Here is a 14,189-nt window from a genome sequence, read left to right as displayed (position 1 = left end):
ACCTTGGCGTAGCCGAGCGATGTCAGTAACGAGGGGGGCTGATTTGGTTCGCGCCTTGCTTTTTTATGAATCAAGAAAACTATGGGTCAGTTTTGCCGTTCTATCTTGTCTGTGTCACACGTTGTGCAGAGTGTACCACAGCAGTTCGAAACTGAAATTATTCATGAACCAATTAGTCGTAGCGGTACAGCTTGAAGCAAATATAATTGGGCGGCAATTATGGATCGGATCCTTCTTTGCTAGACCTTGCTGGAAGAGAGGTCTGGTTTGCGAGGCTAGAACTTTCCTGTCATTCCTCTCCAAATGTGAGAATGAGTAGCAGCTGTGGGCTATCCTCGCTGCATACGGGGATGTGTGCAGAGAAAAAGGATGCACAACACTGATGGCAATTATTTTTCTGAGTAACAGGCAGAAAATATATTGGAATAGACAATAAATAAAAGAATTATAAAGTAAAGCTAGTCCGTTTCATTACTCTGACAAATCCACGAACAAATGCAGCTCTGAATGTTCCAGTGGGCACAGCGTGGCACTAACACATTCAGGGTTACGGTTCAAGTCTCATTAGGGCCCCTTATGCTAAATTGTGTGCACGCATGAGAACTGTAAGCTGCATATGTTGTTCCACTTCCCTGAGATGGAGATAACATATAGACCATATGGAGATTAAGCTCCGTCCTGGTTTTTATTTTGCTGCTAATAAGTGCATGAAGGGGAGAGAACGGCACATTGGCTCTCGCCAGACTGAGTGGTGGTGGAGTTGTGTATAAATAAAATGTCAGGTCTGGAGACATTACTTAATGAAGGGTATTGCTTGCTGAGGCTCTGTGGGAGTCCACTTTCCTTACACAGACTTTGACACTTAAATAGAGAAGTGACGCAATGTGTGGAAAGATCAGAAGTTTCTGACTGTGGCTGTGCTATAAGCGCTGGTCTGTGTCGGCCTGAGTGGAAGCACCGCCGTACGCGTGTATATGCACATTTAAAGGATAATTGCGGTGTATTACAAACTTATTACAAGTTTAACAAGAATATCTATAACCTCAAAGTGTGTGCACCCACAATGTCAATAATCAGTAATAAACGTAAGAAGAATTGTCCATTAAATATGACCACAGCACTTACATGTAGCTCTCAGTTGAGGTTACCAGCCTCTGCATCCGTCTGACTAAAGAGCTGATTTGATAATAAATCTATTAATTTCTTTTAAGTCATTTATCAATTATAATTTTTTCACAATTTTCTGACAATTAATATAAAAAATGATAATGAAACAAATCATTATTGACTCTCCTACCACATTTAAACTGCTTTTGGAAACCTATATTCATAAAAAAGATTTTTAATCACACTAATTGTTTGTAATTTTATTGATCATAAAACCATTTCAGGTTTCTTAGCTGCAGTAAAATGGCATTTAATAGCCTGAGATTTTATTTGTTTCAATCACTAAACTCAACCGACAAACAAAGATATGAAATACTAGAACTGTGTGCAGTATTGGCAAGAATCTGACGATAGGATATGTATCATGATAAAGGGGTTACGATTCAATATACTGAGATATACTGCGATTTTATAAATCTGATTTTAGGGAAAACTGTCATAGTATAAAGAACACAAAACATTCATTAAAATTCAATAGTGTTTTTGATACAGTATCACAAAATATAACATCACAATACTCAAGTGTATCGATATTTTCTTACACCCCTATGAAATATGATCAAATTGTTTATTCAAACCATTATGAATATTATATAAAAAATGAACAACATCAATTACGAATTTTTCATTTGATCTAGCTCTGTTAACAACGCTCGATTTACGGGACCCGGCATACCGACACTACACCTCTCTTTATCCTCTTTAGACAACAAGGTAACAAAAACGAGCGTACCCAACAACGTATGGAAAACTAAGAGAAATATTGTTTTTGTCAGTTAAAGTGTGGTCTTTGTTTGACAAACAAAGTCAGCAGACAGTGAGCAACGGACTTCACATGACAATATTCCCAACATAGATTGATTTTTATGTAAAAACGTTTTGATTCTTTGGGTCGGTGGATCCTTACGGACTAAAGGAATATAAGTAATCGAGGAATAGACACATATTCAGACTTTATGACCCTTCAAAGATAGGGGAGTCGCCACTTTTTCTTCCGTGTCTTGTTTACCACACCGGTAAATCTGAACGAATTAAACTTTGGTGCTCGTGGTTTCTGTAAAATTACCTGAGAAATTGAATTGTGGAGAATCTAACCGATCCAATGATGTGTAGCATGTCCATATTGACAAAAGTTACCCAGCGTCTAATTGAGACCTTATTTGTCAAAACGGGTGTGACTACCCGTCGAGTAAAAGGGACTCTGCATCTAATTGGGGCTCAACTTTGAATTGAAGTTTTTACAATAAATGACTGTTATTGTATGTGTTCTTGCCTCTGCATTGAATTTGTTTTTAATGATTTTGAATGACTTCGTTTCACTGTTAAGATACAGGTTACGTAAATGTATGTCGATGCATGTCTGTATCTGTGAGTGTATGAACATCTGAATGTGTTGCTTGCCATCACGTGTTAGATCCATGAGTATATGTATTGCAGCATGTATGCACGTGTCAGTTGACGATAGTTACCTGACAGACGTCGGAGCGGATGCCAGTCTTCCAGAAGCCCTGACTGCTGAGCTCCACTGTCACCTCACGGCGCATAGTGTTCTTCTGACGGATCTTCTGAAGAGCTTCCTGCCAAACAATCAGCCAGTCAATTATTGATCTGCTGGAGCACAGCCTTCGGGGACAGCTCCCATCCTCAAAAACCCCACCCCCGCCCTCACCACCCTCCCTCCTCCCACTCCTGCTCCCGCCCCCCCAACACGTCAGCTGGCACATGCAATGAACTGAAACCTCCATAGCAGGACATAAATACAGCACAGCAGTGGACAGGAGCAACAGGGGCAGTGACAGCTCTGCTGGTCCTGGCTAATTGAGGCGCTGCAATGGGTCAGCATGGCTGTGGGCAGTGGTGGGACTGGGTGTTAGGGCTGATACGGAGGCTTTAGTCCCAGTCGCCAAGAGCCAAGGCACCTGCCTGCCCATTAGGACCATCACGCAAGAGCCTATAGGTACCTCCATCAGCAGCAGGAGGAATCATTACAGACACACACAGCATCATGTCAGCTCCACAGCAAATAACTGGAAATGCAGTACAGGGGGGGTGCGGTGCGGGGGAGTCTGAGACAAGAGGGCCCTACAAATAACAACCAAGATGGAAGATGTATTGACTGACTGCACCTCCTAATGTGTGTGCGCACGCATGTGTTTCATTCAACTGAGAATTATCGACTCCGTCTGAGTTAGCCGTGATCTGCCTAAAATGGAACGCCAGGAATTTTTGACTCGCAGAGGAAATAAGAACAACAAAGGCATGAATAAATAATGCCATCCTACTTTGAACTGTGCATCAAAGTGAACACGCTCGCCCACGCGCAACACATGCACGCGCAACCACACACAACAACAAATCTTTCCATGGACAGCCAGCCGCTGTATATGGAAAGCAGTAATCACTGCGAAGTGCGAATGATATGTAAATACTTTTATTATGCAAGGCTTTCTACAGGGTCAGGGAATGGACGGAAGTACAGAAAGTAAATAATTGACTGGAAGGGGAGGCGGAGAGACTAACTTTCTGCTGGTCAAACAGACGAGTCACGGCCCATTTGACTTTCATCATCACATCCTTCTGCTGAGAGGAGTGTTTGTGTTTTGGATCAGGTCAAGGTCAAACACCAAAGACACTGTCTGAATTTCAGCGCCTGCAGAAGGCGAGTGCACATCTGTTGTATGTGTGCTCCTTTGCTTACTTACTGCTTTGGCAGATTCATTTAGGAGACTTTAGCTTATTCTATTGTTCACATTGTCTGAGCAATGTAAAGCCACAGGATTTATGCGGTTGCAGTTCTGGGTGGTTCAACATAAAGTCTCATAAAGCTGATGGACAGATTTCAGTCAAATTTGCAGTTGGTGTTGATGGTTTCCAGAGAACAGATCTTAACCTCCCTGACCTTTCCTTTTGGACTAGAGATGTTCCGATAACACTTTTTTCCTTTCTGATCCTGACTGCTGAACTTGCTCTGATGCGATACCAGTACATAAAAAACACTTTGCTGTTTTACTGGTGGGATTTTCCAATGTGAAATATTGACGAATTGCTGACATTTTGCTAGCTCTTGCTAACGTTACACTCTCCGCTAGCACCTGCCCCGATCGGTACAGTAAGCTACTTCCATCATCAGCGCAGGAAAAAAACGATCGCTGCGTCTGAAATTGAAGAAGGAAGTAGCTAACGAGTCCCACAACCATGAATAGGATAAGCGGTTACGGATAATGAATGAATGAATGAATGAATGAATGAATGAATGAGTGAGTAGCTGACGAGTGAGCCATCTCGCTTCTTTCTCATCTCTGTTGAGAGATGCACATGCACGGTACGGATCGGGTACTGAGTGACACGTGTTGTTGTTGTTCCTGTGTAGAGTAAATGGACTAATAAATTATATGACAACGTGAAATCGGTTCAGTGTATAGATTTGTGTACGATGCAGTCAATTTTAGGCTGCATCGAAGCATTTACGATACTGTTATGGGTAATGGAACAACTTTAGCTTGATAACATCTATCAGTTTGAATGCATTTATCATAAGTTGCTTTGGACAAAATGCACTTTCCAAATGAATGGTTGGTACCAATGGATTCATTATGTTTTCTAGTTTCATATGATTAAATGATTAAAAGTGAGTTATTATTGCGTTAACTTTGACAGCCCTCTCTGCGTCTTTGCCTCTTTGCAGGGTACTGTTGTTGATTGCTTCCTAAAACTTACAGTAGGGACCAACTAAACAGAAATTCTTGTCAAGAACCAGATTTAAGTGCTAAAATCTTCAGATTGGGCCGATATATTGTGCAGCGGGACAATGATCCTTATGAACACATCCCAATCAACACTGGAAATCGACTGAGAAATATAGTGTGAAGTTCTTGTGTGGCCCAGCCGAAGCCCAGACTTCAAACTACTAGAAAAATCCGTGGAATGAGTTGAAGAGAGCTTTTTCAAAAAGATGCTCCTCATGCAGCTCGACTGAGCTCGGCCAAATCTGCCAGGAAGAATCAGAGAAAATCCCCAAATCCACATATGCCGAGCTGATAGAGAAGACTCGAGGCTGAATTCACTGCCAAAGCACTGACTCGGGGCTGAATACTTATTCAAATTAGAGATATGAGAAAGTAAAGTAACATTCAGTCTCAATATAGTCACACACAATGTTTTATAACCTTGCAATTATTGGTTATAATGTGTAGACTGTTAACCAAAAACAATGAAATTGGTGTATTTTGAATGCAAAAATCATCACAAAAAAAGGGAATCAAAGGAGTTGGAGTGTTTTCTGGAGATAATATCGGGACCCAGCCATGCGTTTGGCTGAGGGGCTCGCACAGAACCCATCTGGGCAACACACACAGACAGTCTGCATGTCCCTGAACGCCACACCAACTCCGCCCACACACACACACACGCACACACACAACCCTCCATGCTTTCAGCATGAGATTTGGAAATGGGTGCAGAGGCGTGCTCCCCGGTGTGAAGGCCAGTTCTAGCCAAGACGCACACCTTTGGTCTCCCTGGGGCTCTGTGGACTCCAGACTGAGCACAGAGGTATCAAAGAGCCAGTTGGAGCAGCACCACATTGCTGTGAACACCTTCTGACAGGGTTGATTCTTAATGGTAGAAAATGAAACAGACATTTAGTGTTTCACTGAAAGACCATGCATTTACACAGGAAGCTTGAGTGTTCCCCGGGGTATTAAATAAGCAGCGATGCCACACTTCCACTGCAGTGAAGAGACACTGACATGGCTAATGCTTGTGCTGGAGCCTGACGGACCCGGTGTGTGTGTGCGTGTGCATGTGTTTGGGTTCACTAATTGCTCCAGTGCAGGTTGACAGTAGGATTGTCAGGGCCTGTTAGCCGGAGAGATTCGCCGAACTACCTGGGAAACAAGCTAATTGAGCTCTGAGTTCTTACTCATTATTAGTTCAGAGTGTATCAAACAGACCAAAAGGAAGAGACGCACTCGAAGCCTCGGAGAGTGAATCTGCTGTGTCTAACTGTAGAGAAGTTACAGCAGTTCCCTACAGGACAGATACGGAGGGACAAAGCACCGAGGCCACACACACAGCACCTGTACGCTGCGATTCCCCGTGGCTACATGGTCATTACTTCACCAAACCTGAACCTTTTTTCATTCTCAGTCCCTGGTGGTGGTTTGACCTTCACACTCAACTCAGGAGAGCAGTTACAGCACTTTTATTCTGAGCTGCAAATTCATCTAAATTATGCATTATTAAAGCTGAAGTCGGTAACTTTGAGCACAAAAGATAAAAAGTTATTTTTATAAATGGTCACTATAGTGTGGTGCAGGAATGAGTCTTAAAACCCAGACATGACTCAGCATTTTAACACTTCCGGCTCCCGGTTTTTAGTTACATGTCTGAAGTAAGGTCTGCGGTTAACACAAGCTTAAGAGATTTTAATGTTTTGTTCTACAATATAAAATACATCAGTAAATATCCCATGAATTTTGAACCTTTTTGTTATTTTAAAAGTATTTAAACCTGAAGTTTTTGAGCCAATAATAATGCTATTTGTGAGCTGGAGGAAAGGGTCTGAAGCGTGATGGATGGACGGTGCAATCTGTCAAAACATTATGCTCAACATTCCTGCATTTATACCTATTTCCACATAAAAATCAGTCAACGTTTTGTGAATAATGAAGAGGAGATAGTTGCTAGTACATTTAGAGGCTGGACAATTTAGATGAAAACAATTACTGTATATCCGAGATACAATTTCCGACATCAAATAACACATATCTAGTCGTATGTGCGTGGTACTAATGTGCAAATGAATATTTTCTCCAAGGTAAAGCCCTGGATGCACTATTTACATATTCCCCTGTTGTAGCAAATCATTAAATGCGTGAAAGCAGAGGCTGTGTTTTCTACAAAAAATCAACAAAACCAGAAAATAATGTTGCCTTTGTAAGTTTCGGCTGTCTCACTTTTGTTTAGCGAAACAGCATCCTTGTTACTTTCAGGCAATAATTCTGACTACCAGCGGCGAGTTCCAGATAAGCGGCATTTGAATCGGTGCGCACAGCAGGAATAATTGTAACAGTTTTGCTCTTATTTCTGCAGAGAGTGCAAAATACTCGGGTTGTTTCAGCACAACCTTTTTCATATCTGCAGGAAATGAGCTCCCCAAAAAAACATTTAAATTTAAAAGCGCATTGCAACACATCCACGCAGCGAGTGGTGCAGTGCCAACCTGACAATGTTAAAATATGAGTGTGACAAAAGAGGAAAAAAAAGAAACATATCAAAGTGTGTTTTGTTTTTCTTTCAACCCACCTCTCTCTGCGTCAGCTTCTGCTTGTCAATCTGCTTGACCTTGGGGCTGTTGGCCAGCAGGTGGCGTAGTTTCACATAGCTCTTCCACAGCTTCTGGTACCTGCAAGCAGACAGCAAATAAGGAGGCGTCAGGCTGACAGGAGTCGATCTCCCGCTCACTTCTCCTGCTTTGCAGCAGCACATCAATATTTCATCTGCAGCTTGCCTGATGTTAAACATAATGTAACAGTTGCCTGTGGCCGTTATTGCATTAGCTGCTGGGCAATGGACACAGAAGATCCTCAGTGTTTCAGATGTTTGAACTGTGAGCAGAGGTTCACACACACACTGACTAACAATTTGCACTTCCCCTTATTTCTCTTGTAAAAAGCTGTAAGTCATGACACATTGGAGTAGCCCTGACGTCTGGCTCGAGAGCTATCTCACAACCTCCTTATTCTCATTTTCTATAAAACCTCATTGTCTTTGCTCTCATTTGCATGTGAAAAGAGGCGGGGAGTTATCGGCAAGGTGACATGTAGCCACCATACTAACCACCTACCCTTCTCCCCCCTTCTCCCTCTCCCTCCCTCTCTCTCCCTTTTCAATCAGACCTCTTGATTGATGCACTGAGGGCCGAGTGTGACCGTTCTGCTCCCATTCAGGAGACTTTCTCCTCATTTACCCAGAGTTATTCAATTATGATTGGTGGGATGGAGGGGTAAGGTGGTGGGGTTCGGGGGATAGGACGGTGCATTGACAGAGAGAAAGGCAGGGAGGCATAAAAAGAGGGGGAAGGAGAGAGAGCGAGAGAGGGGAGCGAGGAAGGAAGGAAGGAAAAGGAAAGAAGTGGGGGTGTACTGAGGAATAGAAGAATTATAGAGCTTTAATAGTGGGGACTTCATTAGAGACTGAGACGAGGGAATGAGACGGCTTTACCGCCCCGATTATCAGCTCACCACCACCTCCGCACTGAAGCAGCCTGAGCGGACGAGAGACAGAGATGGGAAGTAAGAGAGAGCGAGGCAGAGAGAGAGAGAGAGAGAGAGAGTCTATCCAGCCTGGGAGGCCCCCTCGTCCCCAATCCGCTCCAATGACCTTTCCACAGATCCGCTGTGTGCTCTCAGGGTAGCACCGCCGCGGCTCTCGCCACTCCCTGCACATGCTTTCATTAGCATATGCTGCCTCTTTCTTTCTGTTCTCCCCCCTTCTCTCCTGTTTCCCATCTCTAGTCCTTTTTCAGGCCTGGTGTCTGTAGCACTGCTGGCTTCATCTATCTGCTAATGTACAAACAAGGGTATCTGGAACACGGATGTTCTGTAAAGGCGCTACTCAAACATGACGGGCCCTCTACAGACAGAACTACTATACTTGGTGGGTGATATAGGCACATACCAGCAGTGAGTTAATAAATACTGATTACAAGTGATAAGAGTTTAAAACTTGTTTTAAAGTTGAATGAGTGTTTATCTTCGTTTTTGTCGTGAGGACAGGCAACGCTCATCGCCTGCTTCTCACTAGTCTAACCAACCTTATAGACCACTAATAAATGTCCTCATCACTGTCGTGTATCAGATAGATTACAGAATCATGCTACCTTAAAAGGGATCTGGCAGCATCTAGTGGTGAGGTTGCAGATTGCAGCCAACTGAAACTACTTTTGTGTGCCAAGCGTGTAGGAGCAAAAACGCAAATGGCCCTATCTGGAGCCAGTGTTTGGTTTGTTCGTTCTGGGCGACTGTAGAAACATGGAGGTCTGCTCTGTGAAGAGGACCTGCTCCCTATGTAGATATAAACAGCTCATTCTAAGCTAACAAAAACACAACGATTCTTATTTTCAGGAGATTTTACACTAAAGAAAACATACATATTAATATTATATCCCATTTCTGCCAATAGATCCCCCTAAATGCTACACACTGTTCCTTTAAGTGGGACCCATGATAAGAGCTGGTTGAATTCCCTTAATGCTAAGGAAAGGTGTTTCAGTGCTACCTTTGTTATGTCCTTTAGCATAGGCTACACTGGACCATCCTTTACCAAAGGAGAGGAGATAATGCCGTCCATAATTCCTCGCAGCAACAACACTTAAAGCGACGCACCATTCGGCCGACAATAACCACCGTCGCTGTTTAATTGTACACTATGAATGAATTGAAAACTGTCTGTTTTGGACAGGAATCCTTACTTGAATTGCACAGAACTGAGTTTGTCACTGTAGCCTACTCATGTTATATGTTATAAATAAAACTGCTTTAAAAAAAAAACAAAGAAACATCCATCCAGCGTTGTGTAAGTGCAGTCAGATTCTCCTTCACATCTTTCCTTGACCTCATGACGTTATCCCTCAAGGTCAAGGAAAAGTGGTTATGAAAAGACATACAGGGCTCAACAATAAGGTTTGCTCGGGGCTAGTAAAATGCCACTTCAGGCTAGTAAATCTTGCAACTCACAGTGTTAAAAAGGAATTAAACGCATTGTTTTTCCCGGAGCTGATGATGATAGAAGTAGCTAAAGAGTGAGCCATCTCGCTTCCTTCTCATCTCTGTTGAGAGTTGCACGTGTGCAGTACTGATCGGGCACTCATAAGAAAATGGCGGCGAGTAAAGACAAAGTTTATGAGCTATGTGCAAGCGAGCATTTCATTTATCCTGGAAACAGGAGTTTAGTAAGGTGGCGTTAGAGGATGTGGGGAAAACTCCAGATTCAGATTAGACATGACAGTTCACTTTGGTTTTTGTTGTTATTTGATAACCACTAATAAATGAAACAATTTGTATAGGGGCAAGTCAAAATGAACTTTGGGCAAGTATATTTTAACGTTGAACCGTGCATAGGGCGTAATTTTTTTTTACTATTCGACCGCCGCCAAAGTCTCGACCTTTCTGTCTCTTACATTCTGTTTTCACTTTTTGTTTCTGTGCGCCATTCATATCCTTTCCTCTGCTTTCCCCTCCGACAATCCCTCCATCATGTTTCTCTCATGTTTCCCCCGTCTCTTGCTCGGCTTGTCTGTCCTGTTCCACCCTGCTCTCTTTTTCTTTACATTCCCTGACCTCTGACATGTCATCATTCTCGCCTCAGCTGTCGTGATGGAGCCGGAGCAGCTCGAGTAGCGGCCCTGAACACAAATGTGTCCAGTGGACAGTGTGAAGGGGAAAGAAGACAACACAGCTTCTTCAGTCTCCTGAGTTAATATATGCTGCTGCTGTGTCCAAGGCTCCCTTCTCTGTGGCATCTCCGCCGCCGCAATCAACACAGACTCCTGCCCTCGCTACACGCATCATTAGCAGTGGTAAGGAATCCTTTCCGCTGGTCTCTTACTACTCGTTTCTGCATCAGCTAATGATGTCCCAGTCCATCCATAAATTTGTCGTTGTCTGCCGCTTTGAGAAGTTTGACATGGCAGCAGGGTGCACGGGGATGAAAGAGCTCAGCGGACAGACGGCTAAAACGTAGCGGCAGGGGAGAGGGGACATTAGTCAGGGGAAGAAGCAAACTAGTTCTGCCTAAATGGATTTCCTAATGCGTCTTCATCACCGCTATTTTCCTCCCGTGCCTCCTCCTGACTGTGATTGAGACCAGACATCCGAGTTGAAAAAGAAATCCACAGGTTTAAATTTAGAACGAGAGCGCAGGAACCAAGTTGTGTGCCGACTTTTGATTGGCGCTTGGCGTGGTGTTGTCGCGTGTCTCTGAACACCTCAGAGACCGCGGCTCAGATGATCTAATACACTGGTTTTGTTAATTATGCAGCAGCACAGTACAGTATTCCCTACTGCAGCCCCGCGGCGTGTGTGGCATTACTATTCACGAGACATAAAACCGCAGCAGCTCCCACGGCGGAGGCACCCAGCGGAAACCTGGGACCCGTGACGACGCATGTGAAAATGTCACGCCACTCGTTTTCTCATCCTCCTATTCCCCATATTTCCATCTATCCGTCTATCTCCCCCTCCTCCTCGACACACGCCGCTCTCGTCCTCCTCGACGTGCGACACCGGAAATTATGCCCTCACAGCGTCCTGGGAGAGCGCCGGTGAGTAAGGCGTAAAGGGAATGAGGGAGACGATATACAGCGGGTGGGGGGGAGAGATCTGTGCTCGGATGGGTGATCGACATTTATGCCGTGTGTCTGTGTACATGTATGTGATCTTACTGAGGGTCCCCGGCGTAGCTGAGCTGAGCAGGCCGGATCCCAAAATGAACGATGATGGGGAAGGTGATGACGTCTGGGTTGAACTGCTCCCTGTCCAGTTGGTCGATACGCACCGAGCTCGGCTTCTAGGGTAAAAGAAGTACAGCGCAGTGAGTCATGTTACAGTATCACCACATCCATATAGCTTCAAGGCAGCCATCATTCAATCACCTGCTACCAATATGTGAAACAAATAATCCACGCCACGAGGGCCGTCTGTCACAGGAATGTAATGAGGTGAGGCCCAGATTCCGGCTCGTGGCGTGCGCACAACAATGATAAAGTGACGTCAGGGACGGCGAGCTATCTTCTGAAGCGCTTATCGGGGAGGAGATTGACAAGCAACATGTTCTCAGCTGACTCCCAAATCACAGTTAGCCTGTCAGGCATTCTGCGAGATCAGAGGAAGGGGCTGTAGCATAAGGTGCGATGAGCGGCGCGGCAGATGGCTCGAGGCCCGGGCTCACCTTGACATTAGCCGCGCTCGCTCGTCACGGCTTGCATACAAACTTTGATTTGAGAGCAAGAGGTCGCCAGCAGTCTTTGATTTTGCCTTTAAAGCCACATAATCAGGTTTGATTGGTTTGATGGAAGGGCTTGATGATTGCCCCCGTTTACCACCCAGACACAAATACATTGGAAATGCTAATGTTGTATACACCAGGCAATTCAGCATCCACTGCTCCTTTACCAGTGCTTCAATGCACCGTGGCTGTTTGAAGGTTGACGGCATCTGTGCCCTCGTTTGCCGACCGTGCCCCCGTGTGAAATAATCACTTGAGCGCTGCATGTTTGATTGGCATCTGACCCCTTCATTTGGAGTAGCTCATGATATATCACAGTGGCTGAGATTTCCACAAAATGAGAGCATGTATGGACTGAGTTGGGCCACCAAGCTCTGAAATGACATGCTATTGATGTTTTTGAATTCTTTACCTCCAGGAACATACTTTCTTAACCAAATCAGTTAGCTCAAAAATTATTATTATAAAACAATTGTGATAATCCCTCAGTGCTTTTCTCTGTTTATTATAATTGTAGATTGAATATCTTCGGGTTTTGGACTGGTGGTTTGACGAAACAAGTCATTTTAAGATGTCACCTCAGGCTCAAGGAACTTGTGATGGGTATTTTATTTAAAATATTTAATACTATTTTTGACATTTCTGACCAACTAAGTGCATTACTGAAATAAAACAATTGACAGATTAATCCATAAAGGAAATATTTGTCTCAGAACCCATTGGCTATCGGTCTAACAGCAATTTTAACTTACCTATTCAGCTACTGCTGTTATTATACCTTTTAATTATGTTTTATTAGATGTGTTTCATTTTATTGTCTGGCATGCATTGGTCTCAAATGATCTTAAATAGCTGAATTATTATTGTCTTTTCTGTTGTTTTCATGGTCCACACTTGTTAGTCATCTGTGAAGCACTTTGACCTGCTGATCCCAGATTGCATTTCAGCCAATGTATTCCACCTCTTTTGCTCGGACTGTTGACCTGTTATTCAACCAAAGCCTGCTCCAACATGATTGATCAATACCACTCTGACTATAAACGGAAAGCAGAACGATTCCGATACCAACATCGTGTCCCGTCGCCTACACATTCTGTATCCATATGCAGATATCTGTTGATAATAGATTAGTTGCAGCCCTACTATCAATCATGGGTAATATCTCCAACATCTTGGAATGATAATTTTACATAAAACAACTGGGAAACATTGTTAGCTAATTCTTGCTTGCTTCTAATCTTTCAAATGGAATTAAATGGTTATAAAATAACCACTTAAACACTATAAAAAGTGAGTGACAAGGAAGTTGCCCAGGGTTGACCGCTGCTCCAGACAAGGTGAGTCTCTCTATATGACCTTTTTAATAGACTTTGTTTGACTGGCAGAGCAATCTGTAAGTTGAGTCTAGGGATGGAAGACTATTATACACCCACCTATCTAGAAACCCTGACAGCAACCATTCAGTCCTGCCGGGAAGAGCAGTTGACTCGATAACTCACCCACGCCAAAGGTTACGCAATCATATTCACAGTTCATATGCAACCTTTTAGCTAGCAATGACACCCTCACCTTTACCCAGACACAATTACTGTACATCCTTTAAAATATGGGCCAGACAAGAAGGTTAACCAACTTCATCGTGACACAGAAGCTTCGGCCCGAATAACGTTGATGACAGCAAACGCCCTTGGGTATAATAGGTGAGGTTGCTCATGTCACAGGCTAACAGGAACAGCCTTATTCCTGCCGTGTCGGGGTTGGGGGCGACGCATGCCCTTGAAGGAGCAGACGAGGCCCCCCTCCTGTCGTAATGGTGCAGCTGAGGCCTCACCATGCCCGGGTTGGTGACGATCATGCCCTTGCACTCCTCCGCGTATTTCTGCCACTCCAGCTCCTCCCACTGCAGCATGTCTGCAATCTCCTCCTCGGGGACCAGCGGCTTGCTGCTGCGTAGCAGGTAGAGCAGCACCTGATGCATGGACAGCACCTCCTTCCCACCATCTAAGACAAATTTA

General features: G+C 44.0%; 1 protein-coding gene across 2 annotated transcripts in view; it reads right to left on the bottom strand.

Moving 5' to 3' along the window:
- The window catches only part of drosha (drosha ribonuclease III), a 106,949-nt gene that overhangs the window by 70,837 nt on the left and 21,923 nt on the right, over positions 1-14,189 (bottom strand). For both annotated transcript variants that reach the window (XM_037757115.1, XM_037757116.1), the window contains exons 13-16: positions 14,006-14,175; positions 11,612-11,736; positions 7,474-7,573; positions 2,637-2,744 (exon numbers count right to left, since the gene is read on the bottom strand). In XM_037757115.1, the coding sequence (XP_037613043.1) occupies positions 2,637-2,744; positions 7,474-7,573; positions 11,612-11,736; positions 14,006-14,175 (503 nt within the window). The remainder of the gene's footprint in view (positions 1-2,636; positions 2,745-7,473; positions 7,574-11,611; positions 11,737-14,005; positions 14,176-14,189) is intronic.

Source organism: Sebastes umbrosus, chromosome 21, assembly GCF_015220745.1.
Source record: "Sebastes umbrosus isolate fSebUmb1 chromosome 21, fSebUmb1.pri, whole genome shotgun sequence".
Taxonomy (NCBI): domain Eukaryota; kingdom Metazoa; phylum Chordata; class Actinopteri; order Perciformes; family Sebastidae; genus Sebastes; species Sebastes umbrosus.
The sequence above is the reverse complement of the archived record's forward strand: the minus strand, read 5'-3'. Positions and strand labels throughout refer to the sequence as shown.